We start from the raw sequence: 27,365 nt of genomic DNA on the forward strand, positions 1-27,365 counted from the left end.
CTATTTCAAGGCCCCTTTTTGACAATTCTGCATGTAAGTGAGTTAATATAACTTCCGGTTGCATGTCTTTACCAGCTATTAATATATCGTCCATGTAATGATAAATGATTAACTGGGGAAATCTTTTCCTAATTGGTTCCAACGTCCAGGCAACGAAAATTTGACACAGAGCAGGTGAATTTTTCATTCCTTGAGGCAGCACTACCCAATGATAACATTTTGCTGGCTCGGTCTTATTAATGGATGGGACAGAGAATGCAAATTTCTCTCTATCATCCTCATGAAGAGGAATAGTGAAAAAGCAATCCTTTAGATCAATGATCAATATTGACCAATACTCTGGTATCATTGAAAGAGAAGGCAGTCCTGGCTGCAAGGATCCCATGGGTTCCATTATTGCATTGACCGCTCTTAAATCATGCAACAATCGCCATTTGTTGTTCTTTTTGGGAATAACAAAGATTGGAGTATTCCAGGCACTTTGTGAAGGGACAATGTGGCCCGCTTGTAATTGTTCTCCAACTAAGTGATGGACGATTCGCAGCCTTTCCTGTTTCAATGGCCATTGATCTATCCACACAGGCGTTTCTGTTTTCCATTTGAGTTTGAGGATGGGCTGCTCATCAATGGCCATCACTGAAAAGGCTGTGTAACCAATGTTGTTTTGACTTGACTGAGGACATCTCGCCCAAGTAAGGTAATAGGAACTTCCATCACATAAGGTTTCGTGGTGACCTGAGCTCCATCCGGAAATTTGACTACAATGGGATCTTTGCTAATTCTGGTGGCTTGGGACCCCCCAATGCCAAACACTCCTGTTGATGCTGCAATGGTAGGCCATGAAGCAGGCCATTGTTGAGCTGATATGATTGTAACATCAGCCCCTGTATCTATTAACATTTTTAATTTCTTCCATGTCCCATCAGAGGATTGGATAATCATGTCACATTCTGGTTTTACTCGACCTATATCAAAAGATAAATATACTTGCGGTTCGCCAGTTGATCCGAATCCACCAGTCCCTCGATTACCTTCTCCTACATTGGGAACACAAGCTTTAAATGGCACAAGCTGAGCTATTTTGCTACCTTTAGGGATAAACACAGGTGGTATTAAAGTTTGAACCATTATTTTTACAACACCAGTATAATCTGCATCAATTACTCCTAATAGCACTTGAATGCCTTGAGGAGTTGTTGACGATCTCCCTATTAAAAGAGCACTCAATCCAAACCCTAACGGTCCTGTTGCATTACTATCTACTAAGTGGACCCTCTGATCTTGTATTGTAATGTCTACTGCTGTTTCCACGTCCACTCCGACACTCCCTGCTGTGGCGGAGGCGATATTGGACAGGAAACCACCTCCTGCTCTTGATGTTGAGCTTGCCATACACCCCTCATTTGTGTCTGAGCGCGAGGGGGATTCGCGCTCTTCTTCAAGTTTCCCGAGAGCCTTCTACATTCTGAAGTGCAATGATTGTCCTTCTGACACTTATCACACCACTTTTGAATTTTTGAGCTCTTACATTGACTTTGAAAATGACCTTCCTTGCCACAATTGTAGCATTTTTTCTCCCATTTGTCTCTCTTATTCTTAAAAAATGGTGCAACCATTTCACGCACTGCAGCGGCATAGGCTGCAACATTGGCCTGTTGCATCCCTCTGTTGGTTAATTCAATCATGTCAGCCACAGATGCTCCCTGTGGGAGGGTCACTAACAGCCGTTTGGTAGATGGATTGGCATTTTCGAAAGCCATTAACTTAAACATGTTTCCTTCATCTCTTGGGTCATGTCAGGTTGTTGTTCTAGAGAGTCATAAAGATGATCTACAAATTTTGAAAAAGATTCATTAAGTCCCTGTTTTACTGTTACAAACTTATCCTGTTGCTTTCCTTCTGTGTCAGGTACAGACATTAGGGCCTGACTGGCTATTGACTGTGATAGCCATAACACTTCATTAGAGAGATTGACCTGTAGATCTACTGCGGCGAAGGGCCCTGTACCCAATAGCATTTGTGCTTGGACAAGATAAAGGGGATCACCCTGTTGTCGTGGACGAACCTGTTCATCGTTAGCTAACTTCATCCACGTGCTTTCGAATAGCATTTTTTGAGATGGAGTTAAAATCACTGCCGCTATTTGATCGATATCTTTTGGAATTAACAATGATGACGAGAAGATATAGTTAATGATTTGCTTGGTTAATTGATGGTGGAGACCATTTTGAACTACTGAAGCCCTAGCCTTTTCTAGCAATTTCCAATCTAAGGGATCCCACTCATTGGCCCCAGTAACAGTATTAAAGGAAACTGGAAATGCTTGTACAGTTTCTGGGATAAAAGACCCTTCTACTATAGCATCTCTAATAATTCCCTTCCATCGGCGTGTAGCTACAGAGGCACTCTGCATCTGTGAAGAGAAAAGATGTGAAGCTGCAGGGTGAGATGGTGGGAACGCAGTCACCGTTTGTGATGAAGATGAAGGGAAGGAATTAGTAACGGGCACGGGAACTGAATACTCGAGCGATGGATCAGGAGGAGCAGATGGTTGTAGTTCTGTATTTGACGAAAAGGTATATGGTCTCTGCTCCATCTTCCCTCCCTGTGATACAGTCAGTTTCTCCAGGCTGTTTACAAGCTGCAGGAGTAAAGTTTCAGTGTTTGAAGAGCCGACTTGTGAGGCGGGGGTGTGTTCTTCTGTGGTGTTGCCTTGTGAGGGAGGCGGAGGCGGGTACAAGTCCTTGCTACTCACGCCCTCATCTGAGTCCCGCCCACTATCAGGGTCTCTAGTCTCTTCCGGTCCCTCAGTCTCTTTCCGGTTGGCATCAGATACACTTCCGGCGCTTGCAGCTCCTCCCTGCACAGTTTTGGGTCTAGCTCCTGTAGCCCGCCGCGGCCCTGGTGGCACAATCGATGAGGCAAACGGATTTTTCGGCTGACCCAGCGTGGCAGGAGCCGCAAGCGGCGTAGAGCACCCCCCTCCTTCATCGCTCCGGGACGAGGGGGCTGAGGGGGGGGAAGGGGCCGGACCGTCCTTCCGGCCGTGGTCGGGGCAGGGCGGTAGCGGCGGCAGCGGCGCCGTGGCTGATATATCAAGATTAGGGGCCGGCCCGAGAGCTGCAGCGGCAGACGCCACAGCCGTGACTTGCAGAAAAAAAGAACCCTACAACTTTGTAGTTGTAAAGCAGGTATGTTTATTCAGCGCTGGACGCACGGGGGATCGCTCCACCACAGGCGTGCGTGCCCTCCCGTAGCCTTTGACCTGCTTATATGGTACAAAGTATTGTTTATTTATGAAGTGCCTATACATATTTATGATCTATCCCCGCTTCGTATGGTAATTAGGTTCCTCCCTCCTGCACATGCGTCCTGGGCTCCTCAGGTCCTGGGCAGTGGTCGTAAATTCCTGGGCGGGGGTCTCGTTGATGAAGTACCTCATCTTCCTCACCAATGAACTTTTCACCTTGTCCTTCTGCGCGGTCTCAGTTGTTCTCTGCTCCTTATCTGAACCCCTGGGTCAGCTTGTACCGGAATTCGGGGGGATTTATCTCTTACCTATGTCTCTTCAAGGGCTAGAGGAAGTCTCTGCTCAGACCCGAGAGATAGTAACCTAGCAACTTTATTGACACTTGGTGTTTCTCAATGTGGAGACCCCTTGTCTTTGCGCAAGTTCTTTTCTCTTATGTTCTCTGACTACAATGGTTTATATTCCCCCTATCATTCCCCCCTTTTCTCTCTACTTAGTAAATTCTTTTACTATTTAATTAGCTTATAGTCTACTATTCTATAGTCTAGGATTGGTGAGTCTACTTGAGTTTAAGGGTTGGGTTATGATATAAAGCATCATATATGATTTGTAAACGTTTCGTAAGTCTCCAAATCCATATGTATATAGTTATGGTGAGGACTAGCAATAGTATTATAGATATCAATAATACCATTACTGGATGAAGTATTGTGTTAAGGATCCCAGTGGTCGTCGGTGACCATCCTAGGAAGGTGTCCCACCAATGGTGTTCTCCTACTTTCTGTACCCTTGTTAGAATCTCATGTATTTGTTCTGTGTCATGTCTTACCACAACCAGCATTTCTTTCCCTTTCTTTTTTACTTCTTCTAGGATGGAGAGTAAGTCTTCATGTTGCAGCATCTCTTTCACCCTTTCTAAGTTCATGCCTATGGGAATAGAATCTATTTTCTGAAACAGGTTTTGTTCTGTCTTTATCACCTGGGAGCTCAGTACTGGGATGGTGTAAGTGAAATCACACCCTTCGGCCTTGGTGAAATTGCATATGCAATAATTAGAGTAACCTCCTATTTCTTCCTCGTAGTTATCAACTATTAAGCTTTTACAAGAAGTCCTTAGACAGATGCATCCTTCTCCTATGTATATTAAAACCGTGTGGTTGTTAGGAGAGGGTTGGGCTTTGAAATTACACTCTTTCTGATGGGTGTCTAGACATATGTCTTGAGCCTCCATGGTGTTTCCTTCACAGATATATCCTTGATGGCCCATATTGGTACACAGATCCGTATTAATTGTTTGCCATTTACCTTTGTGTTGCCATGCCCATCCTTTATGTCCCACCGGATTTATTACTACTCCATGCTGATATAGCCCTATGGCCGTAATAGGGTAGATTTTATATTGGGTGGCCTTAGGTATGGTCAGCACAAAGGCAATTATTTTATCAGTTGTGCTATCATATGTAAAATTTACCAACTTCCACCAAGATTGTAGTTCTCTTTCTTGGTGCAGTGCTTTGTCCCAAATTACTTTTCGGACCTCCGTAGGGAGGATTCCTTCCTCTCCTTCTCTTAGAATATTAGAAATAATTGATTGTACCCACATCTGGGCTTGTATACAACTGAGAGCTAGGGATGTATCCTTTTGCAGGGTTTTCATCCCTTCCAGTATTAGGGAATGATCTTTGATATTGGTTCTTTCCCAATCAGGGAGGAGTTTCGATGTTAACCATTGATGATTTCCCAGTGTGAGTAATGATGAGTGTAGAGGTTGTTGTAACTGATTTAGGTCTTGGGTTGCCGTGGCTAATTTGTTCATTATTACTTCTGAATTTATGCTATTTAGTACTCCCAGTCCAGTTCCTAAAATTCCCGTGGTATCTCTCCTTTGTCTCTGATTAGTGCGAGATTTCAGCCAGGCTGTCCATCCTTTTTGAGCTGTTTCCACATATGGAAGGCATTTTGGTTGTACATCTGCTAGATTTACCTGTAGATGTACCTCCACCTGTTTGAGTGACCATTGGGGATTAAACAATACCACTTGCTGACCGGTCTTCCGAACCACATGTGGGCCTATTTTAAAGATATGTGGTCGTGATCCCGCCACTTGCCCGGTGGCCATTGTCATGACCCTTACAGGTGTGATAGGTGGTGAGGTAGTAGTGGGCTGTATGGGGTCAATTCTAACCCTGTAAAACAATGCTTGCCCACCTGACCCTTGTCCTAAGCATGTTAAAAAGACTGTCTCGGTTAAGGTGAAGTTAAACCAACACACTAATTTCCCTTTGCATGATTCTCCAAATTTATATGAGGACCCTATTATTCTCACACCGATCATGGTGTCTTCTAAAATAGGGACTAGACCATCCTCATGATATATTTGGCAACCCACTGTTATTTCATCCCCTACTTTTCCTTCTAGTCGGTCGATTTCGTCCTCATTGTCCCTGCTCCACTGGTTCCTTTGGTATACCTTATTGTTGTGAACAACCACTATGGCTAATTTCGTTTTTGGGTCCACCTCCTTTGTCATCATGGCATGACTTTTCTGAGCATGATTCCAAGGCCAATCTTTTGGTTCCTGAGCACAGGCAAAAAGAGGAATGCTAAAACATATTAATAGTTCAAACTCACAGTTGATCATTTTGAGGTTTAAACCTAATAGGCTTTTGTTGTCTGAGGCTGAGCTTTAGTGATTCAGTTTCTGTTACCTCCCAGCGTTGTTTAGGAGCTTTCTTTACCCTGGTATGATGTATCCAAGCTGAGTATTCCTTAACTTTTACAGCTGTGAAGGTTTTGAGCAGCACTTGGAATGGTCCTTCCCACCGTGGTTCCAACGCCTTTTCTGCAAGAGACTTAACATACGCATAGTCCCCAGGTTGTATATTATGTACAGGCCCGTCCAGTCCTCTACCCCGAGTTCCAAATACATGTTTTTCAATTTTACTGAGCTGTTTACTTAGAGCTATCATGTATGAAGTCAGAATTTCCTCCCCAACTTGCATTGATGTTCCCTTTTGTACCGCGTAAGGTCTGCCATATAGCATCTCAAAAGGACTTAATCCCTCTTTGGCTCTCGGTTTGGCTCGTATGCGCAGAAGAGCCAAAGGGAGAGCCTGGGGCCAGGTCAGATTTGATTCCTGGCCGAGTTTCACTATTTGTTGTTTAATTAGGTGATTTATTTTCTCTACTTGTCCACTGGATTGGGGGCGATATGGGGTATGAAGTTGCCAATCTATACCCAGGTAGCGACTGATTTGCTGGACCACGCTTGAAATGAAATGAGGTCCTCTATCTGAAGACATGGTTGCTGGGACCCCAAAGCGTGGAATTATTTCTTGTATTAATACTTTTGTTGCTTCCCGGGCCTTGGTCGTTCTAGTGGGGAATGCCTCTGGCCAACCTGAAAACGTATCTGTTAGCACCGGTAGGTATCGATACCCCCCTTTTCTTGGCAGTTCCGAAAAGTCAACTGCCATTTTTGTCCAGGTCCATTTCCCTTCCCAATTTGACCTACTTCTAGATTGGGGTATTTTTAGGATTAGTCTGGAGGCAAATATCACACTGCTGAGTTACTTGTCTTACTATGGTATACAAATTTCTAGCTCTAATATTCTTGATTAAATATTGGTATAGGGCCCCTGCTCCCCAACGTCCTTTTTGGTGTTCTTCTCGTACCAGATGTCTAGTTAAATGGGAAGGAATTATTATTTTTCTTTGGGGAGTAATGGCCCATCCCTCCTCATTATATGATCCTTTTAGATCTGTGATAAGTTTCTGATTCTCTTTATTATAGTTAGGCTTACCTTCCATGGTGATCTGCCCATCAGGGACTAGGGCTCCTTCCACTTTTACCTCTCTTTTGGCTGCTCGTTTTGCCTCTCCATCCACCAGCTCATTTCCTTTTTCCAATTCAGAATTCACCTTTTGGTGTGCCTTAATATGCATAATTGTTAATTTTCTTGGAAGTTGAACAGCTTCTAATAGTCTATGAATTTCTTTCCCATGCTTGATGTGTTTTCCTTGTGAGTTCAGTAGTCCTCTTTCTTTCCGAATTGCCCCATGAGCATGGACCACTCCAAAGGCATATTTTGAGTCCGTGTAAATGTTCACAGTTTTGTCTTGTGTAGTAGTGACAGCATAGTCAGCATACCTTTTGCCGCTCAGGACATAGCTACTCCCATCTGTAAACCAGTCTTCTGTATCTTCCATGGGGCTGTCCTTTAAGTCGGCGCGGCTGGAATACGTTGCTTCAATAGTTTCCAGGCAGTCGTGTTGTACTGGTTCTCCTGTGTTTCCACTAAGAAAAGAAGCTGGGTTGACAATGTTAGTTACTATGATCTCATCATTCTGTTCCACCAACTCCGCCTGGTATTTCAGGAATCTCTGGGGCGAAAGCCAATGTCCTCCTTTAATTTCCAATACCGCCGATACTGTGTGGGACACTAATACAGTCATTTTCTGGCCCAAGGTGAATTTTCGTGCTTCCTGCACGTTCAAAATCACTGCTGCAACTGCCCTTAGGCATCCGGGCCACCCTTTAGCGGTTGTATCTAATTGTTTGGAGAAATAGGCGACTGCTCAACGGTACGGGCCTAGATCTTGTGCCGACGCGGAAGTCTCGGACACAACTTAGATGACCAATGTGATCAAGTTGATGCCCCTTTATTAAAGGTTACACAGCAATTTATACTCTATCTCAAACTTCACGCGCCGCTATCTTATTGCTAATAGGCTAAAGCTACTTGTTCACGCGCCCTTTTGCCCCCTATGATTGGTCCCGGTGTGGCGTCCACGCGCTGCTCTCCCCCCAGGTAGACCCCCTGTTTTCGACATTCCAACATCTTTATCTCTTGGGAAGGAATGTAGTTTCTCAGGCCGTCTCGGCCTTGTTTTTGTCCTTGAACACAGCTGCAGCTTGTTGTTACAGTGAGGCCCCTCGGTTTGGATCGCTCATAATATGTCCGTTATTTTCCAGCCATTCCACAAATCCCCCTTTTTGTTTTTGAGCGATCCAGACTTCTCTTTTCTTAAACATTTGTTCACCCAGACTATTCAACATCCGTCACAAACACTGAAACAGACAGGGAAGAAGCAACATCAAGATTAGTAAACCTACTAGCACTATCAATACTCTTTTGACCAAGGTCTGCAACCAGCCCCTCATCCCGAGTCTAGTCGTCCAAGATAACAAGGACCACTGACAGGTCGTACAGGAATACCAGGCCATGCTCTATCCCCACAAATCGGAAAACGCTCCAGGTGGAAGTTTAAAGCCTCCGGTGGTTTCTACGGAGAATCCTCCTGTTTTCAAATTATTCCAAGAAGAATGCCCTGTCACATTTTGACAACCTAGAAATAAATCTCGGTGACCATTCTGAGCTAACCAAATATGTCATGGGTCACCAAACCAAACCACTCCTGTGCCATTCACTGGCTGCAGCTGAGGAACCACATTATGGCAATTTGGCATCTCCGTAACATCAACATACTTAACAGGTGTAACACTGGCCAACAAATCCAATTCTTGCAAGGGTAAAGAAGTTAACTGGTTTAGATTCTCAATGACTGTCTTTTGCCAAGCTGCATTACGCATGGAGGGCCAATTTAAAATGAAACAACTATCATCATCTGGTCTGCCAATCAGGTCCACTCTCTGTTGTTTCCAATATCCTTCAAAATCAGTTTCATTTTCCTGCAACGGAATGCCAATTAAACAGGTCCTAAAAGGATCATCTGCTTGTTGTAGACTCAAACAGAAATCCTTTATCCCAGATGCGTTTGCCCAGGTTACCCAGATGGTTGCTCTGGGTTCGATGTCAAGAATCCCTTCATGGCTTAATGTGAGCCAAACTAGAACAAATGTGGCCCACATTTGACGTGTAGTCATCATTTCACTTTCCTTTCTCAGGTGTCCTGGTACACCTGCCAGCTTCGAGAGCCATTCTTTCCCAACACCACAACTCTTATCTACTATCTTATTGTTCTAATTAACACACTGCAAAGCCAAACGTCTACAAAGCTTCAAACTCAATTTCTGCTAGAATCCTTTATCTAAGGTTTTCAATTAAGCCTATAACTTTAACAAACTACCGCTGTTTTCTAAAAAATTAAGCCTGCCTTTCTGTAACTAAAAGTGGATTGCTGATATGTTGGCTCGTTGGCAAATTCAGACAACCAGCTTGCTTCAGTATAAACTTCTGAACTGTGATAAGCGGCTGTATTCGAACAGCCGTGCAAAACGACTGCAAGCCCAGGAAAAGACAAAAGGCTTCTCTGTTTGCTGGATGTAGTGCTGTTAGCAACGAGGTCAGAACCAGGTGCAGTCGATGTTCATGTCTCTGAAGTGCCTCAAAACACAGGGTCCTCCGTCCAGTTTGCAGAGGCCTACGTAGATGAATTATTACCTGTAAAAACACAAGCAGGAACCCCTGCCTAGGACCTGTGAGTGAGCCTAGTGCTCTGCGTCGTTCTTCCTGACTTCCCTTTTCCAGGGCCGCACCCATCGACTCGGTACCCATCTGACGCCGGTATCTGTAACAACACAAGCATATCCCCGACCGGTCATTCTTAGTTCTGCAGGTCCTCTCCATTCTCCTGTAACGATATCCCTGTATTGAACAAAAACATTACTGTCACATTGGTTTGTACCAGATTTCAAACCCAAACTATGTATTATTACTGGTGGTTCATTTCTATCACCTGTGAACCGCAAAAAATTTAACACATACACCGCTTTTGCAAGTCGCTCTGCAGCAGCCAAGACTTCTCCCCCTTTTTGTTTTTGCAAAAGCGCTTTCAAGGTTTGATGCGCTCTCTCCACGATGGCTTGTCCCGTGGGGGAATGCGGTATTCCTGTGATGTGACGTATACCCCAGAGTTGGCAAAAATGAGTAAATTTCCGGGAAGTGTAGGCCGGACCATTGTCAGTTTTGATCTCTGCAGGCACGCCCAGTGCCATAATTGCAGCATGCATATGTTTGATGACATGCCGTGCTGTTTCACCTGTTTGCGCTGTTGCCCAAAGGGCTAGAGAAAAGGTATCAATAGAAACATGCACATATTTAAGCCTGCCAAATTCTGGGATATGGGTCACATCCATTTGCCAGAGTTGTAAAGGTTGGAGTCCTCGGGGGTTTACTCCCAAACCGAGGCCTACTCCCACCTTCTGGCAATCGGGACAGGATTGCACAATTCCTCTAGCATCAGCCACAGGAATGTGAAATTGTCTGGCTAACATTTTTGCTGATTGGTGAAAAAACTGGTGTGACAGCCTGGCCTGTTCAAAGGTGTTAACGGCAGGGCCCGTCCAGGCTGGAGCGACAAGTTGATCGGCTCGAGCGTTTCCCAACGCAAGGCCTCCACATTGTTGATGACTGCGGATGTGCATAATAAAATATTCATCCTGACGTTGGTTCAAAAGTGTCAGCAATTGTAACAACAAAGTATGTAATACAGGATTTCGCACAGGTTTCACCATGCTGTTTTCCAGACGTTGTACTGTACCTACCACATACAATGAGTCTGATACTATATTAAGAGGTTCTTGAGACCAGCGTTGAAATGTCCAGATAACAGCTCGAAGTTCCAAAGTCTGTAAAGAGTCACCAGGCACTCCAGGGAGTAATTGATGTTCCCAGGTGTCCCCTTCCTTCCAGGTGACTGCAGCCCTTCGAGATTTTCGTCCAGCATCAGTGAAGACAGTTATCCCTTCTACTGGAACCTCTGATCGCAAGGGTAAATGTACAAACCGCTGATGGCATAATAATGACAAAAGCTTATCCGATGGATAACTATTGGTGATAGTACCTAAGAAATCAGCAATTGCTATTTGAAAGACAGTTGAAGCAGATAATAACCAATCTAAATAAAACTGAGATACAGGTATGTAGATGACTTCTGGTTCGATGCCTGAAATATCTGAAATTCGCTGCCTCCCTTTTATGACAAGCTGTGAAAATAATTCAGGACGTGTAACTACTGTGTTTCTGGGCTGAAAAGGGAGAAAAATCCATTCCAAAATTCGTAAATTTGGTTTTGTTTCACTCAACTGAATAATAAGCCCCAATGGGTGTTCACGTTTACCCCCAGAGTTAACTATCATAAAAGAAAGAGCTTTATCATCCAGTCGCCTGTGAGTATAAGTTGTCATGATTTTGTTGCTAATTACTTGTAAAGCTTGCTGTTGATCCTCATCCAGTTGACGGCGCTCCTGAGCTTGTACAGACGTGCCCAGGAGTGGCATCAAAGGTTTCAGATCATCGTTCGTAATTCCACAGATATTACGAACCCACTGGATATCCCCAATTAATCTCTGCGCATCAGACAATGTTTCTATTTTTGTGTTGATTTTAACCTTTTGAGGGCGAATCACTGCGTTTGTAATAATCCAGCCCAGATACAGCCATGGTCCCTGCTTCTGAATTTTCTCTGGTGCTATCTCTAATCCCCTCTCCCTGAGACTGCATGTTAGCTGGCCCAATATTGTCTCGCAGTCTAGTTGTTTTCCTGCCACTAAGATATCATCCATGTAATGATAAATGAGTAAATGAGGATACTGTTTTCGGATGGGTTCCAGAGCCCACGCGACGAAAGACTGACAGATCGTGGGTGAATTTTTCATCCCTTGCGGTAGCACCACCCAGTGATACCTCTTTGCTGGTTCGGCCTTATTAATCGATGGCACTGTAAAGGCAAACCTTTCAGCATCCTCTGGATGTAAGGGGATTGTAAAGAAGCGATCTTTTAGATCGATAACTACCAGATCCCAGCCTTCAGGTAACATTACTGGGGAAGGCAAACCAGGTTGTAAGGTGCCCATGTCACAGATAACCGCATTAATCGCTCTCAAATCATGTAACAGACGCCATTTCCCAGACTTTTTCTGGATTGTAAAAATTGGTGTGTTCCATGGGCTAGTTGAAGGCAGGATATGTCCGGCATCTAGCTGTTCCTGTACCAAATCATTAATAATTTGCAGCCGGTCCAGTTTTAGCGGCCACTGGTCGATCCATATGGGATCATCAGTTTTCCAGGTTAATTTTAGGATTGGCTGCTCTACCGTGGCCGCGCCTAAAAAGGCGAAGTAATCAATCGAGCTCCCATTTGACTGAGCAGATCTCTGCCCACCAGTGCCACAGGTGAGTGCATCACATAGGGACGTGTGGTTACTAGCTTGCCATCCGGAAACATAAATGCTATTGTGTCTCTGCTGATGGATGTGACTTGAGTTCCTCCAACCCCTAGAATTCCTGTATTAGCAGGCAGTAAAGGCCACTGACTAGGCCATAGATAAAGTGGTACAATTGTGACATCTGCTCCAGTGTCAATGAGCATTCGTAATTTACTCGTCTGTCCATTAGGGTGTCTCATCTCCATCTGCTCCTCTGGCTTCCCCCGACTAATGTCCAGGGCTAACAAAACATCTGGTTGTCCGGTGGACCCAAAGCCTTTTTCACCTCTCTTCTTTTGTTCTGCATTAGGCACTTTTGATTCAAATGGAATTAGCTGAGCAATTTTCGATCCCTCCATGATAGTCAAAGGAGGAGTAAGTGTGTATACCATGATTTTAATTGTTCCCTCAAAGTCAGCATCAATAAGTCCTGGGATGACAAAAATACCTTTTTTAGATGCTGAGGAACGTCCAATTAATAAGGCACTTAAACCATGTCCCAGAGGTCCCACCAGATTAGAATCAACCAGATGTATTGTAGTGTCTGTAAGTGTAATAGCTACTGCTGTTGCCAAGTCCACTCCTGCGCTTCCGGAGGTGGCAGCGGAGCAGCGGTCCAAGCACCCTGGACTTGTGTCGTCGCGCGAGGGCGGGGCGCTCTCTGCCTCCCGTTTCCCCTCTTACGAGACACGTGAGCACGACATTCTGATTTAAAATGACCCATTTGTCCACAGTTAAAGCACTTCTTATCTCGCTTGCCTTTGATGTGTTTGCCTCTGACAATTGGTGTTACTGCAGCTCCTACCACAGCAGCCATAAAGGCAGCTTTCTCCTGATCAAGCATTCGCTCTGCTGCCTCCAGCAGCTGACCTGCAGTAGATTGTCGTGGGAGAAGGCTTAAAGCTTTCTTAGTTTTGTCGTTAGCATTGTCATAAGCAAGCATATCAAGGAATTTAACTTTCATTTCATCACTTAAATCAGGATTGCTATTAATGGCGGCATGCAATCTGTCGATGAATTTTGGGTAGGGCTCCGTGGGCCCCCGTCTCACGCCTGTAAACGCTGGCGCCGCTTTTTCATCATGTACGGCTAGAATGATTTTGAGAGCCAATTCCTGGGTTAACCGTAACACTTCTGGTTGAAATCCCACTTGCCAATCTGGGCTAGCAAAAGGACCTGCCCCCATCAGCATCTGAGCTTGCACCCCATATAGAGGGTCTCCTTGCTGACGGGGTGTGGCTGCGGCAGCGTCGCAGGCCACTTGCCAGCGCTGGAAAAACTGCAATTGTTGTGAAGCTGTTAGTAAGGTTTGTACAATCATGCGCACATCATACGGAGTCAATAAATGTGCTGTAAAGATATGCTGAATTACCGAATTTGTATATGGTGATTTCAACCCATATTGTGTTACGGCTAATTTTGCTTCTTTAATCATTTTCCAATCTAAGGCTTCCCACTCATTGCCCTGTGGGGTCACTATTACCGGGAACGTCATTGGGCCAAGTTCGTTAAACTGCCCCTCTATTATAGCATCCCGAATAACTCCCCGCCAACGGTTTGCCGGATTATTATTACCACTCGCGCGTCCCAGTGCCCCCCCTCCCCTTTGAGCCAGTGCCCCCCCTCCCATTTGGGCCAGTGGTGGCGGAGACCCGATAGCCACCGTTTCCCTCTGACCAACGCCCCCCACCGTGTCACGGAAGAAGGGGTTAAAAGGAAGAGGCGGCGGTGCTGTGGGGGTGGGCTGAGCCGCTTGCTGCATTCGGATTTCAAGTTGCTCTAACTTTCTCGTTAACTCTTGCAAGTGCTGATCTTGTAAAACCGTAACGAGATTGTTCTTGCGGCGACTGAGGTGTCGGGGGCGAGGACGGGGGCAGGGGTGGGTAGGCGCCGTCCTCTAAAGAGGAAGCAGCTGCGGCGGCTGCGGCGGCGGCGGGGGGGTCGGGCGGGGGCCGGCGAGAGCGGGGCCGGCCCGTGCGCTCCGGTGATTGATCTTTTGGGCTTGAGGGAGGGGAGTCGAGCTGGAGCAAATCGGCTGATTTTTGCTCGCGCCGTACGGGTGCCGCGCGTGCAGCGTCCCCGTCCCTCCTTTTTGGAGCCACCTTAGGGAACAGGGATCCCGCGAACGTCATAGCGGTAGCGGAATCCTTGGCACCAGCACTTTCTGCCTCTGCTGACAAGGCAGCGAAAGCGGAGGCGGTGGTCTGCCGTTCCGCTTTCATTTCTTTCAGAGTGTCTAGGACCACTCTCCACACGGTGGAAAGTTTCCTACTGTCTTTGGAACCTGAACTAATGTCATCCCACAGTGCCGCGCCAATCTTTTCCCAAGTAGTTAACTCGAAGGCTGCGGTCTCTGAAGCAATTAGTTCGTGCTGCCGAGCCCACAACAGCAACCTCCTCAGGTTCCCCTCATCATAAGAAACTCCTCTCTTAGAGAGTATGTGTTGGAGGAGCTTAACCGCTGCCGCTTCTTCTTTACTCAGCGTGGACCCCATCTCCTCCCCAGCCGCTCACCTGATCAGGGCGAGATTCCCGACAATTGCGCGCGCGTCTTCCCAGGCGCCGGGGCAGCGCCTGCTACGGCTGCTTCTGCCCCCTCCGGACCGTCTTCTCTTGCTCGGGCGAGCACCGACGGGAGGGTCCCGATTCCCCAGGGCTTGAGTCCCGCGTATTCGATGAGGCTCCCTCGGGTCCCTGTTCGGGCGCCAGTTGCCGACGCGGAAGTCCCGGACACAACTTAGATGACCAATGTGATCAAGTTGATGCCCCTTTATTAAAGGTTACACAGCAATTTATACTCTATCTCAAACTTCACGCGCCGCTATCTTATTGCTAATAGGCTAAAGCTACTTGTTCACGCGCCCTTTTGCCCCCTATGATTGGTCCCGGTGTGGCGTCCACGCGCTGCTCTCCCCCCAGGTAGACCCCCTGTTTTCGACATTCCAACATCTTTATCTCTTGGGAAGGAATGTAGTTTCTCAGGCCGTCTCGGCCTTGTTTTTGTCCTTGAACACAGCTGCAGCTTGTTGTTACAGTGAGGCCCCTCGGTTTGGATCGCTCATAATATGTCCGTTATTTTCCAGCCATTCCACAATCTTGTGCCAGTATTCCCAATGTAATTCCCTGCTCTTCGTGTGAAAATAGAAAGAATGGTTTACTTACATCTGGGAGTCCTAAGGCTGGGGCTGACATCAGGGCCTTCTTTAGTGAGTCAAAGGCACGGATTGCCTCCTTATTCCATTGGAGGTTTTTCGTCCAGGCTACGCAGGTCTCTTCTGTCTTGGTGGCGATTAGGATGTCGTCCACGTATTGGAGCAGTCTCCCTTCTTCAGGTGGAGTCGGGGCTTCCCACAGCTCGAGGTCTTTTGCCAGTTGGTTACCAAATATAGTGGGGCTGTTTTTAAATCCTTGCGGCAACACCGTCCAGGTTAACTGAGTCTTACGTCCACTTTTAGGATTTTCCCATTCAAATGCAAATATTTTCTGACTGGCTTCGTGGAGAGAGAGAGGCAAAAGAAGGCATCCTTGAGGTCTAAAACGGTAAACCAGGTTAGTTCAGGGGTTAACTTTGTTAGCAACGTGTATGGGTTTGCCACTACTGGGTGGAGATCTTCTGTTATTTTGTTTATTGCTCTTAGGTCCTGAACTATTCTATACGACCCATCAGGTTTCCGGACAGGTAATATGGGAGTATTAAAATTAGATTCGCATTCCTTTAATAATCCCATATGTAAAAACCTTTCAATAACTGGCCGGATCCCCTCCTCATCTTCCTTTTTCAAGGGGTATTGTTTAACTCTTACCGGTTGTTGTCCTTCTTTAAGGTTTACCTCCACAGGTGGAGCATTTTTCGCCCTTCCAGGCGTGTCAGTGGCCCACACTCCGGGATGCACTTGATTGATAATTTCCTCCTCCTTCCGTGGGGACACTGGTTAGAGATAAGCTCATAATTTGTATAAGTTCTTGATTGTTTACCTCCAGAGTAATCTCTCCCTTATTGAAGCTGATGGATGCTCCTAATTGTTCTAATAAATCTCTCCCCAGTAGCGCTTTTGGAGAGTTAGGCATATACAACAACTTGTGTATGCCTAACTGTTTTCCTAACTTGTATTTCAAAGGCTTGCAAAAGTATGCCTTTTCACTTTGGCCAGTGGCTCCCACCACCGTAACATAATCTTCCCCCAAGGGCATTAAATCCATGTTTAAGACTGAATATGTTGCTCCAGTGTCTATCAAAAATTCCACCTCTTTTTGTTCTGTCCCTAGCTTTATTGTAACCAGCGGATCCGCTAGGGTAGATTCCCCAGGTCCCCGTCATTGTTCTTCTAGATTTGTCCCCTCTTGTACACCTCTGTCCAATGCTGCATGATGAACAGCACCGCTTCAATCTCCCTTTCATTTCCCCTTTATAATCTTTCTCTAAGGCTAGCACCAGAGGGTCTTGTGGTGGTATTAATCCACAGTCCCTCTGCCACTCTGGGTGATTCCGGAGGGTAAAGAACATGTCTGCATATGACACCTCATCCCATTTTCCCTCCCTCCTTAGGAATAACATTAATTGGAGCAGAGTATGGTAATCTAAAGTCCCATTTAGTGGCCATTTAGCTTCCTCTTCTAATTTATAGAGTGGCCACCATTGGTTGCAATATTTAATCATGATTTTCTTGTTTTCTGTGCCCCCCTTTCCCGCTATATCTTTCCAGTGTGTAAGTATACAATCTAGCGGGCTTGTCTTTATAACCTTTCCCTGCTGGTTCCCCATTATTGCTGTTCAAATTCACAAGTTTAACACCTTTATACAATACTATTTACACCCACAATCAAAGCAACTCACACTTTGTTAATACCTCCTACACCGATAATCACTCTTAGGTTTGTTTTTTTTTTTTTTGTTTACAAAATTTTACAGAAATTTACAAATCATGGATCCGTTTAAATACAGTTTGTCATACGCTTCACGGAGCCTCAGATCAGAACTCCACACTCGCTTTGCAGCGGTGCTGCGCCTCACTCGCACCCTGCAGGCAGCCAGGCACACAGACACACAGACCCTGCCTGCTCGAATCACAGATATGCAGACAAACAAAGCGCAGAGCACAGCTCCACAGATACACAGACACTTAAAGGGCCCACCACACTTTTCACTCACACTATGAAATATGGTTCAAACAATCTTTCAAATCCGTTTACAGAATATCTCATAAACCGTTAACCATTTGCCATAAAGTCAGTTCCGGAATATTCAATAAACTCCACAAACTTTTAACAAGCAAACTGCGAGCTCCAAGCCCTGAGGCGATCGAATGATCCCCCGGGTTCCCTCTCAACTCAGTTTGCAAAACCTCAACAAAATGGGTACCCCTTCCTTGGGACTAAGCTGTGCGCCAGACGTCTCTGCGCGTCTTACCAGCAGCCCTTTACCCTTTAAACATACCTTGGTCCGCGAATTAGATGGTCCTTGTCTACTCCCGCCGTGGACAGCTGGGAGCGGAGCTCCTCCGAGAAGGGCTCGGGGTGCGCACCTAGGAAGTCCACTCTTCAGCGGTCCCGGCAGCCGAGTAGAGAGGGTCCCACCTGGGTCGCCAAAATGACTTGCAGAAAAAAAGAACTCTACAACTTTGTAGTTGTAAAGCAGGTATGTTTATTCAGCGCTGGACGCACAGGGGATCGCTCCACCACAGGCGTGCGTGCCCTCCCGTAGCCTTTGACCTGCTTATATGGTACAAAGTATTGTTTATTTATGAAGTGCCTATACATATTTATGATCTATCCCCGCTTCGTATGGTAATTAGGTTCCTCCCTCCTGCACATGCGTCCTGGGCTCCTCAGGTCCTGGGCAGTGGTCGTAAATTCCTGGGCGGGGGTCTCGTTGATGAAGTACCTCATCTTCCTCACCAATGAACTTTTCACCTTGTCCTTCTGCGCGGTCTCAGTTGTTCTCTGCTCCTTATCTGAACCCCTGGGTCAGCTTGTACCGGAATTCGGGGGGATTTATCTCTTACCTATGTCTCTTCAAGGGCTAGAGGAAGTCTCTGCTCAGACCCGAGAGATAGTAACCTAGCAACTTTATTGACACTTGGTGTTTCTCAATGTGGAGACCCCTTGTCTTTGCGCAAGTTCTTTTCTCTTATGTTCTCTGACTACAATGGTTTATATTCCCCCTATCAGCCGTACGCTCACTACTCATCTCCTGTAACGCCTCTCAGATTAATTTCCATAGCACAGTGTAGCTGTTCACTTCTTTTGCTAATTTTCCTCCATCACTGAACGAGTCCCATAGCTGTTTCCCTATGGCTTCCCAGGTAGCGGCTTCAAATACAAGCCCTGCACTGGGGATAAGTCCCTTCTCTCGGCTCCACTGAGACAGGGAATGCAAACAAATTGTAGTTAGATGGCACAAGACAGAGGGACTCGTGCAGAGGCAGGGAGGACTGTTTTGCTGATCAGGGATATCAATTAAACTCAGACACCAGAGTGAAAAGAGCAGGTGTATTTTACTAGAAATAACTAAATAATGTAACAGAATAATACAGAAAACATACAGTAAGAAAAGACAGAACAGTGCACTTAAACAAATAGGAAAATACAGGGTAATGCATCAAATCATTACTACCTGAGAGAGAGAATAGTGATTAAGAAAGATCCATCACCACTTGCATACGTTACCATCATCCAGATCCGCAGTCGCTGGGGAGCCCCGGTTACAGCGAGGATTTGGAGAGCCTGTCCCGGCAAGTGGGAAATCCTACGCGGTGCGTCCACCCGTAGGTGAGGCTTCCAAAGTCGCTGTGAGCGGGTCCAGCCTTATATACCTAAAAATCAGTAAGCCAGAATAGCTGGCACCTTTGTTTTAAGCGGAAATATCTGGTTTTCATCTCACGTTAGGTTCCCCCCAGAGCCTGGCCAGGGCTTAAGGGAGAAGCTAAGGGAGTTTCCCAGCTTATCTAGTTAATTTATGAGCAAGGTCACAAGGCCAGACAACTGTTTCTGTGGCCTTGTTATCTTGCTCACACATAAAGAAATATAAGGATACATTCAAGATAGACATGTTTTATGATGTTTAAGCTATGTCTTCTATGCATATTTCACTAATGACTACATACGGAGTTAGCAGTTTCAGTTCAGGGCCTGTTGCTCAGGCTTCAGTATTCCCACCTTTTACATCAGAATAGTTGGTTTGCTATAACTTAGTATAATACCTATTAGCACAATGGTTATCAGTTATAAAATGTACAGGATTCATCTATAGGTCAACTCTGGCTTGGGCCTATTGTCCAAGCCTTAGCACTTCATTCGGTCCTTTGACCTATAGGTGAATCATGGCTCTCAAACCATCTCTATGGTTAGTGACATTAGTTTTCGTTCATCAGTTGATGATGTTTTGTCAGGCGTGTCCCGATCCAATATCAGAGAGGGTTCTTAAACGATCTCAGTAGTGATCTTAAGACACAAACGAGGTTAGATACCATGCAACCTTGTAAACTCTATTTCCTGTAACAAGCAATAATAGCGATAGGACAGAGGGAAGAAGAAAGAAAGAAAGAAAAAAAAAAAAGTCAGAATACCTAAGCAAGCAAACAGAAGAGATGCAGCAAAATCAGTTACCACCACGAATCCAGTGATGTCCTGTTGGTTCAGTCTCTCCTGAAATCCCAGCTCTGAGCCCTGAGAGAGGAGTACGCAGTCTTTTTATTGTCCAAGTCCCCACAATTTCTCCAAAGAGTCCGCCCATTTCCACGGAGCTCATTGTCATACGTGCTGCCCCGTGTTCCTCCAGGTGCTCATGTCCAGGTGTTCACAGTGGTCGTGCTGGAGGAGGGGTGTCGGCCTGTGGCGTCTTCAGCTTCCGCACGCCTTCCTCACCCTGATTTCTTCTCCACCTGGCTCGTGCGCAAGCGCAGCTTGGCAGGCACTACCAAGGATGATGTCGTTCTGGCTTCAGGCAGATATGGTGGTTTCTTCGGGGACAATTCATCTCCTTCAGAGCATAGTCCTTCATGGCGACAGGATGTTGAGGCCAGGTAGTGGTAGTGGTGCGGCAGCAATGTCGAGGCAATACAGTCTCTCACACCGCCCCATGGCTTGACATTGCTGTCCTCGTGGTGGCACAAAGGATAGAGATATAAAGAGAGAGAGAAAGAAAGGACAGAAATAGCATGCAACATGACAACTAACGATATTTCTGACTAACATATAACTAATAACATCTTTAACAGATATATAAATTTTCCATTAATAAACATGTAACTAACAATATATTTAACAAATACGAATATCTTCAGTTAACAAGCATATAGCTAACAACATCTCTAACAAACATGTCATGCTCAAAATTAACTAACTCTACAAAACCAAAACATTCTACAAACCGATTTTAAGGTTGCGAGGAATCAGTAGAAGAACACAACGGCAGTTTACATGATTGACATTCACAGGGACAAAAAAGATGTATTATAAGAACAAATAAGAAAATGATTATCAAGGCTAAGGCTATAAAGTGAATTGAAATTATTACTAACATATTATCCATTATTTTTCCGTGGTTCTGGTAATATATCACTGAGTGTTTGTGGCTCTGGTAGCCCACGCAGTCTGTTGCCCTGCTCTGCCGAAGTTGGGGTCAGCATACGCAGCAGGAAAATCGCTTTCCACGCCCCTTTATCCTAAAGCGCATGTGTCATCTGGGCCTAGAAACTTCTATCCCAGATTTAAACAAAGGTAAATGAGCAATAACACTACAAATAACAAATAAAACAACATTAACACTGACAATGGTTAACAACATCCTAACCAAACATATAATAAAGGTAACAGTGACAATAACAATGTCAATTAACAATATTTTAACCAAACATATTTAATCAAAATGTGTCCCAGGTTGGGCCTAAGGATGTACTCCCGGTCCTTGGGGACTGGGGGGAGAAGGTGATTGTCTGCATGAACAAGTACAATTACAAGATGGTTTACATGGACACTTATAAGACCAACACATACATATCACAAGGGAAAATATTCTGGTTGTTGCTGTCAATTGTGGAGCTGAAGATGGTCTGGCTCGCTGGAGCTGGGGTCTGCCTTTGCAGCAGGAAAATGGATTTCCATGCCCCCAGCCCAGAGTGCATGTGTGGTTTAGGTCTTGGTATTTCCATCTTGCCTTCATGGGCCCAGTAATGACTTTTGAAAGCCCAGGCCCCATTAGCAAAGGGACCTTCCCCTGATTTGGTGTCTGTTGTTTGCTCATAATACTGGTAACAGAATGACTTAAACCCACAAATTCGTTTTCCTCCCATTCTTGGTTAACACTTAGGAAGCCGGAGCTTCCCCCAGAACCAAGGGAGAGGGGAACAGTCACCCAAAGCAATTTTTGCAATGATAGACAATACATCTTAGAAATATTAATAAGACAATGAACATCAACACTGTATAAAAAAAAAAAAAAATTATATAAGGATCCCCCGTCGTGACTCAGGATATCTTTCTCCGGGGGGGTTTACCTGCAAGAAAAAGGAAAGAAAAGCTTCTCGGTTCATTTTGAGAACCGGAAGTGGGTTATAATTAGAAAGATGGGATAATCCACCTTGTATTAATTTTGTGCTCCTTTCCATGAGCATCTTTGGCTTTCCAGGTATACGTGTTTATTGGGGTATCCAATACCAATAGTACTGCTCCCACCATGGGGAGTTTGACTAAGACAGGTTGTCCTGGAAAATGAGATGGATTTCTGGGGTGGTCAGGGCCATGTGGGGCTGGCTTGATGCCCACAATGCCACTGAATTCCCAGAAACTTCACTGTCTCAGACGGTCCTTGGATTTTTGCAGAGTTAATTTCCCAACCCTTCTGTTTCATATGATCTACCACTAATTCAAGAACTTGTTGTATTTCCTCCTCATCATTTCCTTGAATCAAAATATCATCTATATAGTGGCTTAATTGTGTGTGAGGAGGCAGCTGTATTTCATCTAAGTGTTCAGCTACAATTCTATAACAGATAGTGGGGCTGTGCAACCATCCTTGTGAAAGCAAATGCTTTTCTGCAATTGGGATAGTAAAAAAAAAATGCACTAGTTAAATCTATTACAGCGTACCAAGTTCCTGGATGTTTCTGAACTTCTTCTATTAAAGTGACAGTGTCTGGCACAGCTGCTGCAAGCGGTGCAGTATGTTTGTTTAGGTCTCTAACACCGTCATTCTCCAGGATCCATCACTCTTCCTGACAGGCCACACCAGACTGCCACCTCAAAACTTCTACAGCTAATAAATCGCTAATTGTCTGTGATATCTCTTCATGTCCTCCCAGAATTCTATATTGCCTCATTGTAACTAACTTAGTTGCAGCCAGGATCTGCTCAGGAGGCTTTTTTTTTTTTTTTTTTTTTTACTTTGCTGACCGTAACAGGTCTGGTACTAATACAGGGTTTAACTCCAAATTGATACTGACCATCAGAAAGATTTAAAGTTAGTCTTTTTAGAATGTCTATATTAATTTTATATTCAGGAATGGGGACAATCATGACTGAATATAATAATTTTTGGAGGTTTCCTGTTTTCATTTCCATTTGTGTTTGTACAGTTTTAATTTATTTTCCTCCCAAACCTGTAATAATTACAGGTTGTCTTTTAAATTTCCTGGGATTCCCATATATTAAGGAGGCCTCTGCTCCAGTCTCAATCAGGGCATTTACAGTTTGTGGGGACTGGTTGTTCTAAATAAAAAACAAACAAACAACAACAAAAGGAAAAAAACCCCAAAACTTTAAGTTCTACATGGGGCCATCGGTCCTTCTGCACTCACTGCCCTGGAACTTGGCCATTAATTCATATGTGCTGATTATAATATTGATTCCCCTCCCTTGCCTCCTGCAAAGGGTACAAGTCAGAAAATGCTGCCCAATCCTCTTTCACCCCCGGAACCGGTGATCCACTCACGGGGGGCCCTCCGTGGGCAGATGGAGGGTCCCGTTGAGGTTCGAGAAGGGGTGCCGTAGGCTGAGTTGTCCCTGGATTCTTAGTTTTAGCACTCTGCACTCTCTCGCTAGGTTTATTCAGCCCTCTCTGTGTATATATTCACCACGGCTCGTTAGTTGGAACACCATAAATTTTTTCATGAGACATGCTGTCTTTTAACAAAGCCGTAAACATTTCCTTACGAGAAATCCTGTTTTCACTGCCTTTAGGGCTGTCTCGAGTATCTCGATTCCCTGCACTCCCTCGGGGGCTCCACTCTTCAAGGTCACGTAACTGTTGCACTTTTTCTATTACTTCATCGAGGGGATCCCCCGTTTCATTAATGCAAAGGGGCATGATTACATTTTTATATGCCAGTGGAACGGTTTGAATCACTCTGTTTCTCATAGTGACTGACAAAGGATGCCACATCATAAAGTCAGCGTCTCCTACAAAAATAGCTGCTTTCATCCCTTCCTCTTTCAGTCGCTGTCTACAACCCCGCAAAGCAAACCACTGCCGGTCAGATGCCAGCCAATCATTCTCTGGAGGATATTTGGTATTACATCCCAGAGCAGCCAGTGTTAACAAATTAATATCCTGATCGTTGTTTCGAAATGTATCCTGCACAAAAGCATTTGAACTTAAAATCAAAAACTTTTTAGAATCTCCTGCGTCTAGGGTTACCCCTGCCACTCCCTGATCCTGCAAACGCACCATCCAAGAGAGCAAGGATTCCCCCGGTCTCTGCTTAAATCTTTCAATTATATCATTTACTTCATACTGTGTATAATCCTCTATCATATCCTTCCTCACAGCTTGCCCACTATTAGGATCTCTACCAGGATCCCACTGCACACCCGCTTCTGCAATCACCGCATGAACTTTCTTACACTTTCTCCTTTTCCTATACTTATATTGTGCTACTCGCACCGCAGCTTTCTCCGCCACTGTCTGATAACTATCCAGCTTATCAGCAAGCAACTTATTCTGGCATTGCAACATCACTATTTGACTCTGCAAATCACATCTCTGTCGCTCCATCTGGGAGCGCTCTAACAACAGCCTCTCCTTACTCTGGTGTTGTTTTCTACATGCAGTTAACGAAATCCACCCTCGTTTACTTGAATTTGTAGTTTCTTTTCCTTTTTCAATAGGTACCTTTTCATACAATTTAAAACATCCAATGGTCACTTTAAATAATGGCATTTTTGTCGAATCCCACTTCTGACACCAATTTATGTTTTGCTGATCAGGGATATCAATTAAACTCAGACACCAGAGTGAAAAGAGCAGGTGTATTTTACTAGAAATAACTAAATAATATAACAGAATAATACAGAAAACATACAGTAAGAAAAGACAGAACAGTGCACTTAAACAAATAGGAAAATACAGGGTAATGCATCAAATCATTACTACAAGAGAGAGAGAGAATAGTGATTAAGAAAGATCCATCACCACTTGCATACATTACCATCATCCAGACCCGCAGTCGCTGGGCAGCCCCGGTTACAGCGAGGATTTGGAGAGCCTGTCCCGGCAAGTGGGAAATCCTACGCGGTGCGTCCACCCGTAGGTGAGGCTTCCAAAGTCGCTGTGAGAGGGTCCAGCCTTATATACCAAAAATCAGCAAGCCAGAATAGCTGGCACCTTTGTTTTAAGCGGAAATATCTGGTTTTCATCTCACGTTAGGTTCCCCCCAGAGCCTGGCCAGGGCTTAAGGGAGAAGCTAAGGGAGTTTCCCAGCTTATCTAGTTGATTTATGAGCAAGGTCACAAGGCCAGACAACTGTTTCTGTGGCCTTGTTATCTTGCTCACACATAAAGAAATATAAGGTTACATTCAAGATAGACATGTTTTATGATGTTTAAGCTACGTCTTCTATGCATATTTCACTAATGACTACATACGGAGTTAGCAGTTTCAGTTCAGGGCCTGTTGCTCAGGCCTCAGTATTCCCACCTTTTACATCAGAACAGTTGGTTTGTTATAACTTAGTATAATACCTATTAGCACAATGGTTATCAGTTATAAAATGTACAGGATTCATCTATAGGTCAACTCTGGCTTGGGCTTATTGTCCAAGCCTTACCACTTCAAGGACTCGTGCAGACATACCAGGTGCTGATAGTGTTGCTAGGCTACTATCTCCTGGTCCGGGCAGAAGCCTTGAAGATGTGTGTGTCAGCAGCAAGATTACCCCGGATTCCGGTGCAAACTGGCCTGGCAGTTTGGCCAGGGAACAGGGAATGACTGAGGCTGGGCAGAACGACTGGGTGAAAAGTTCACCAGCGAGGAAGAGGAGATAATTCATCTATACGACCCCCGCCCAGGAATTTACAACCACTGCCCGGGACTTGAGGAACTCAATGCGCAGGCGCAAGGGGAGGAGACCTAATTACCATGAGAAGCAAGGGGAGGCGGTGATAGGCTATGAATATGTATAGGCGTCTTATGAATATACGATACTTTGTACCATAAAAGCAAGGGAATAACTACAGAAAGGCGCGCATGCTTGTGGAGGAGCGATCCCCTGTGCGCCCAGCGCTGAATAAACATACCTGCTTTACAACTCCAAAATTGTAAAGTTCTTTTTTCCGCAAGTCATTTTGGCGACCACGAAGGGACCCTCTCTGCTCGGCTGTCGGGACTGCTGAAGAGTGGACTTCCTAGGTGCACCCCGAGCCCTTCTCGGAGGAGCTCCGCTCCCAGCTGTCCACGGCGGGAGTAGACAAGGACCATCGGATTCGCGGACTAAGGTATGTTTTAAGGAATAACGGGCTGCTGGTAAGACGCGCAGAGACGTCTGGCGCACAGCTTTGTCCCGAGGAGGGAGGTACCGATCTAACTTTGGTTCTGCGAGGCCGTGCAGAAAGGAACAGGGGGTATCGGGGTTCATGGGAGTGTCATTGACCACCTCGACCAACTGAATAAGGGGTATCGGGGTTCATGGGCGTGTCTTTGACCACCTCGACCAACTGAATAAGGGGGTATTGGGGTTCATGGGAGTGTCATTGACCACCTCGAGTCCGACACTTGCAGTTTGTTGCAAGTGGTGGGATTTATTGGAATCATATGGTTTTGATCTTATGGCAAATTGTTAACGGTTTATGATATATGTTATAAGCGAACTTGGCAAATGGTTAAACTTTGGTGTACTTTGTGGTATGAGTGAGAGTGTGGCGGGCCCTTTAAGTGTTTGTATGTCTGTGTGTCTGTGTGCCAGCAGGGTGTGAGTGAGACGCAGTGGTTGTAAAACAAATGAGAAGCTGAGTAGTGTATTATCTTTGTATGTTTTGTGAAAACTTTGTATGAGCCAGAGATGGGAAAGTGAATCCCTTCTCCGCTGGTTTGGATTAGAATCTAGTGATTATCTTTGTGAAAGAAATGAATGGTTGGTGCGGGAAAATGCCGCGATTGAGAGATGGGAGGCAGGCTTGATGCAAGCAAAGTTCTCCACTTTATTACATGTAACACTCATTTTTATAGAAAATCAGAAGATGCGTGTGTTAAATTGATTGGTTGCTAAGCTTCCGAATTCTTATCAGCGCGTGCTAATTGGTAGCTACTTAACACTTAGCAAGTGGACTAATAGCAACTAAGCCTCTCCTATAAAAAACTCTAAATTCCTTGCTGTCTGCACTGTCTTCAGCCGTTTATCAAGCATGACTCACAGGTTAGCAATTCTTCACCATATCAGCACTTTTCCCAGTGCTTTTCTCTTCCCTTTATCAGGCCTCCCAAGGTTTGTAGCCTACAAGTTCCAGTACATCCCCCTCTAACAACGGAGCAGCACAGGCCGTTCTGTCTGAGTCCTTCAAGTCGTACCCGACATCTCCCCCTTCCTTTTGCACAAAAAGAATCTTCTTCACGGAGCGTTCCATCAATCGTTGCAGACATTGTAACAAACAGGGTAAAAAACACAATAAGAGAATAAAAACAGTTAAAGCATAAACAATAGTCTTCACTAAGCTTCTTATCCACCCTGATAGCCCCCA

At 45.1% G+C, this 27,365-nt stretch overlaps 2 protein-coding genes across 2 annotated transcripts; both read right to left on the bottom strand.

Annotated features, from left to right (window-relative positions):
* Positions 1 to 585: 585 nt before the first annotated feature.
* On the bottom strand, positions 586 to 18,662 carry LOC141917809 (uncharacterized). The gene is made up of 2 exons (XM_074811350.1): positions 18,594 to 18,662; positions 586 to 3,147 (listed from the first exon to the last, which is right to left on the bottom strand). Exons 1-2 carry the CDS (start codon positions 18,604 to 18,606, stop codon positions 1,760 to 1,762), a joined length of 1,401 nt encoding a protein of 466 aa, XP_074667451.1. The 5' UTR covers positions 18,607 to 18,662; the 3' UTR covers positions 586 to 1,759.
* Positions 3,944 to 7,513, bottom strand: LOC141917847 (uncharacterized). The gene is made up of 3 exons (XM_074811433.1): positions 7,401 to 7,513; positions 4,080 to 6,102; positions 3,944 to 3,994 (listed from the first exon to the last, which is right to left on the bottom strand). The coding sequence occupies exons 2-3, from the start codon at positions 5,889 to 5,891 to the stop codon at positions 3,944 to 3,946; spliced, it is 1,863 nt and encodes a 620-aa protein (XP_074667534.1). The 5' UTR covers positions 5,892 to 6,102; positions 7,401 to 7,513.
* Positions 18,663 to 27,365: the final 8,703 nt, after the last annotated feature.

This window comes from Strix aluco, chromosome W (genome assembly GCF_031877795.1).
Source record: "Strix aluco isolate bStrAlu1 chromosome W, bStrAlu1.hap1, whole genome shotgun sequence".
In the NCBI taxonomy this organism is placed as follows: domain Eukaryota; kingdom Metazoa; phylum Chordata; class Aves; order Strigiformes; family Strigidae; genus Strix; species Strix aluco.

Excerpts from the sequence above, each read along its gene's own strand:
- LOC141917847 (XM_074811433.1), bottom strand. The coding sequence starts at position 5,891 with ATGATCAACTGTGAGTTTGAACTATTAATATGTTTTAGCATTCCTCTT. Across the intron at positions 3,995-4,079 it reads GGAAAGAAATGCTGGTTGTG|GATGGTCACCGACGACCACT; the intron begins GTAAGACATGAC and ends ACACCTTCCTAG.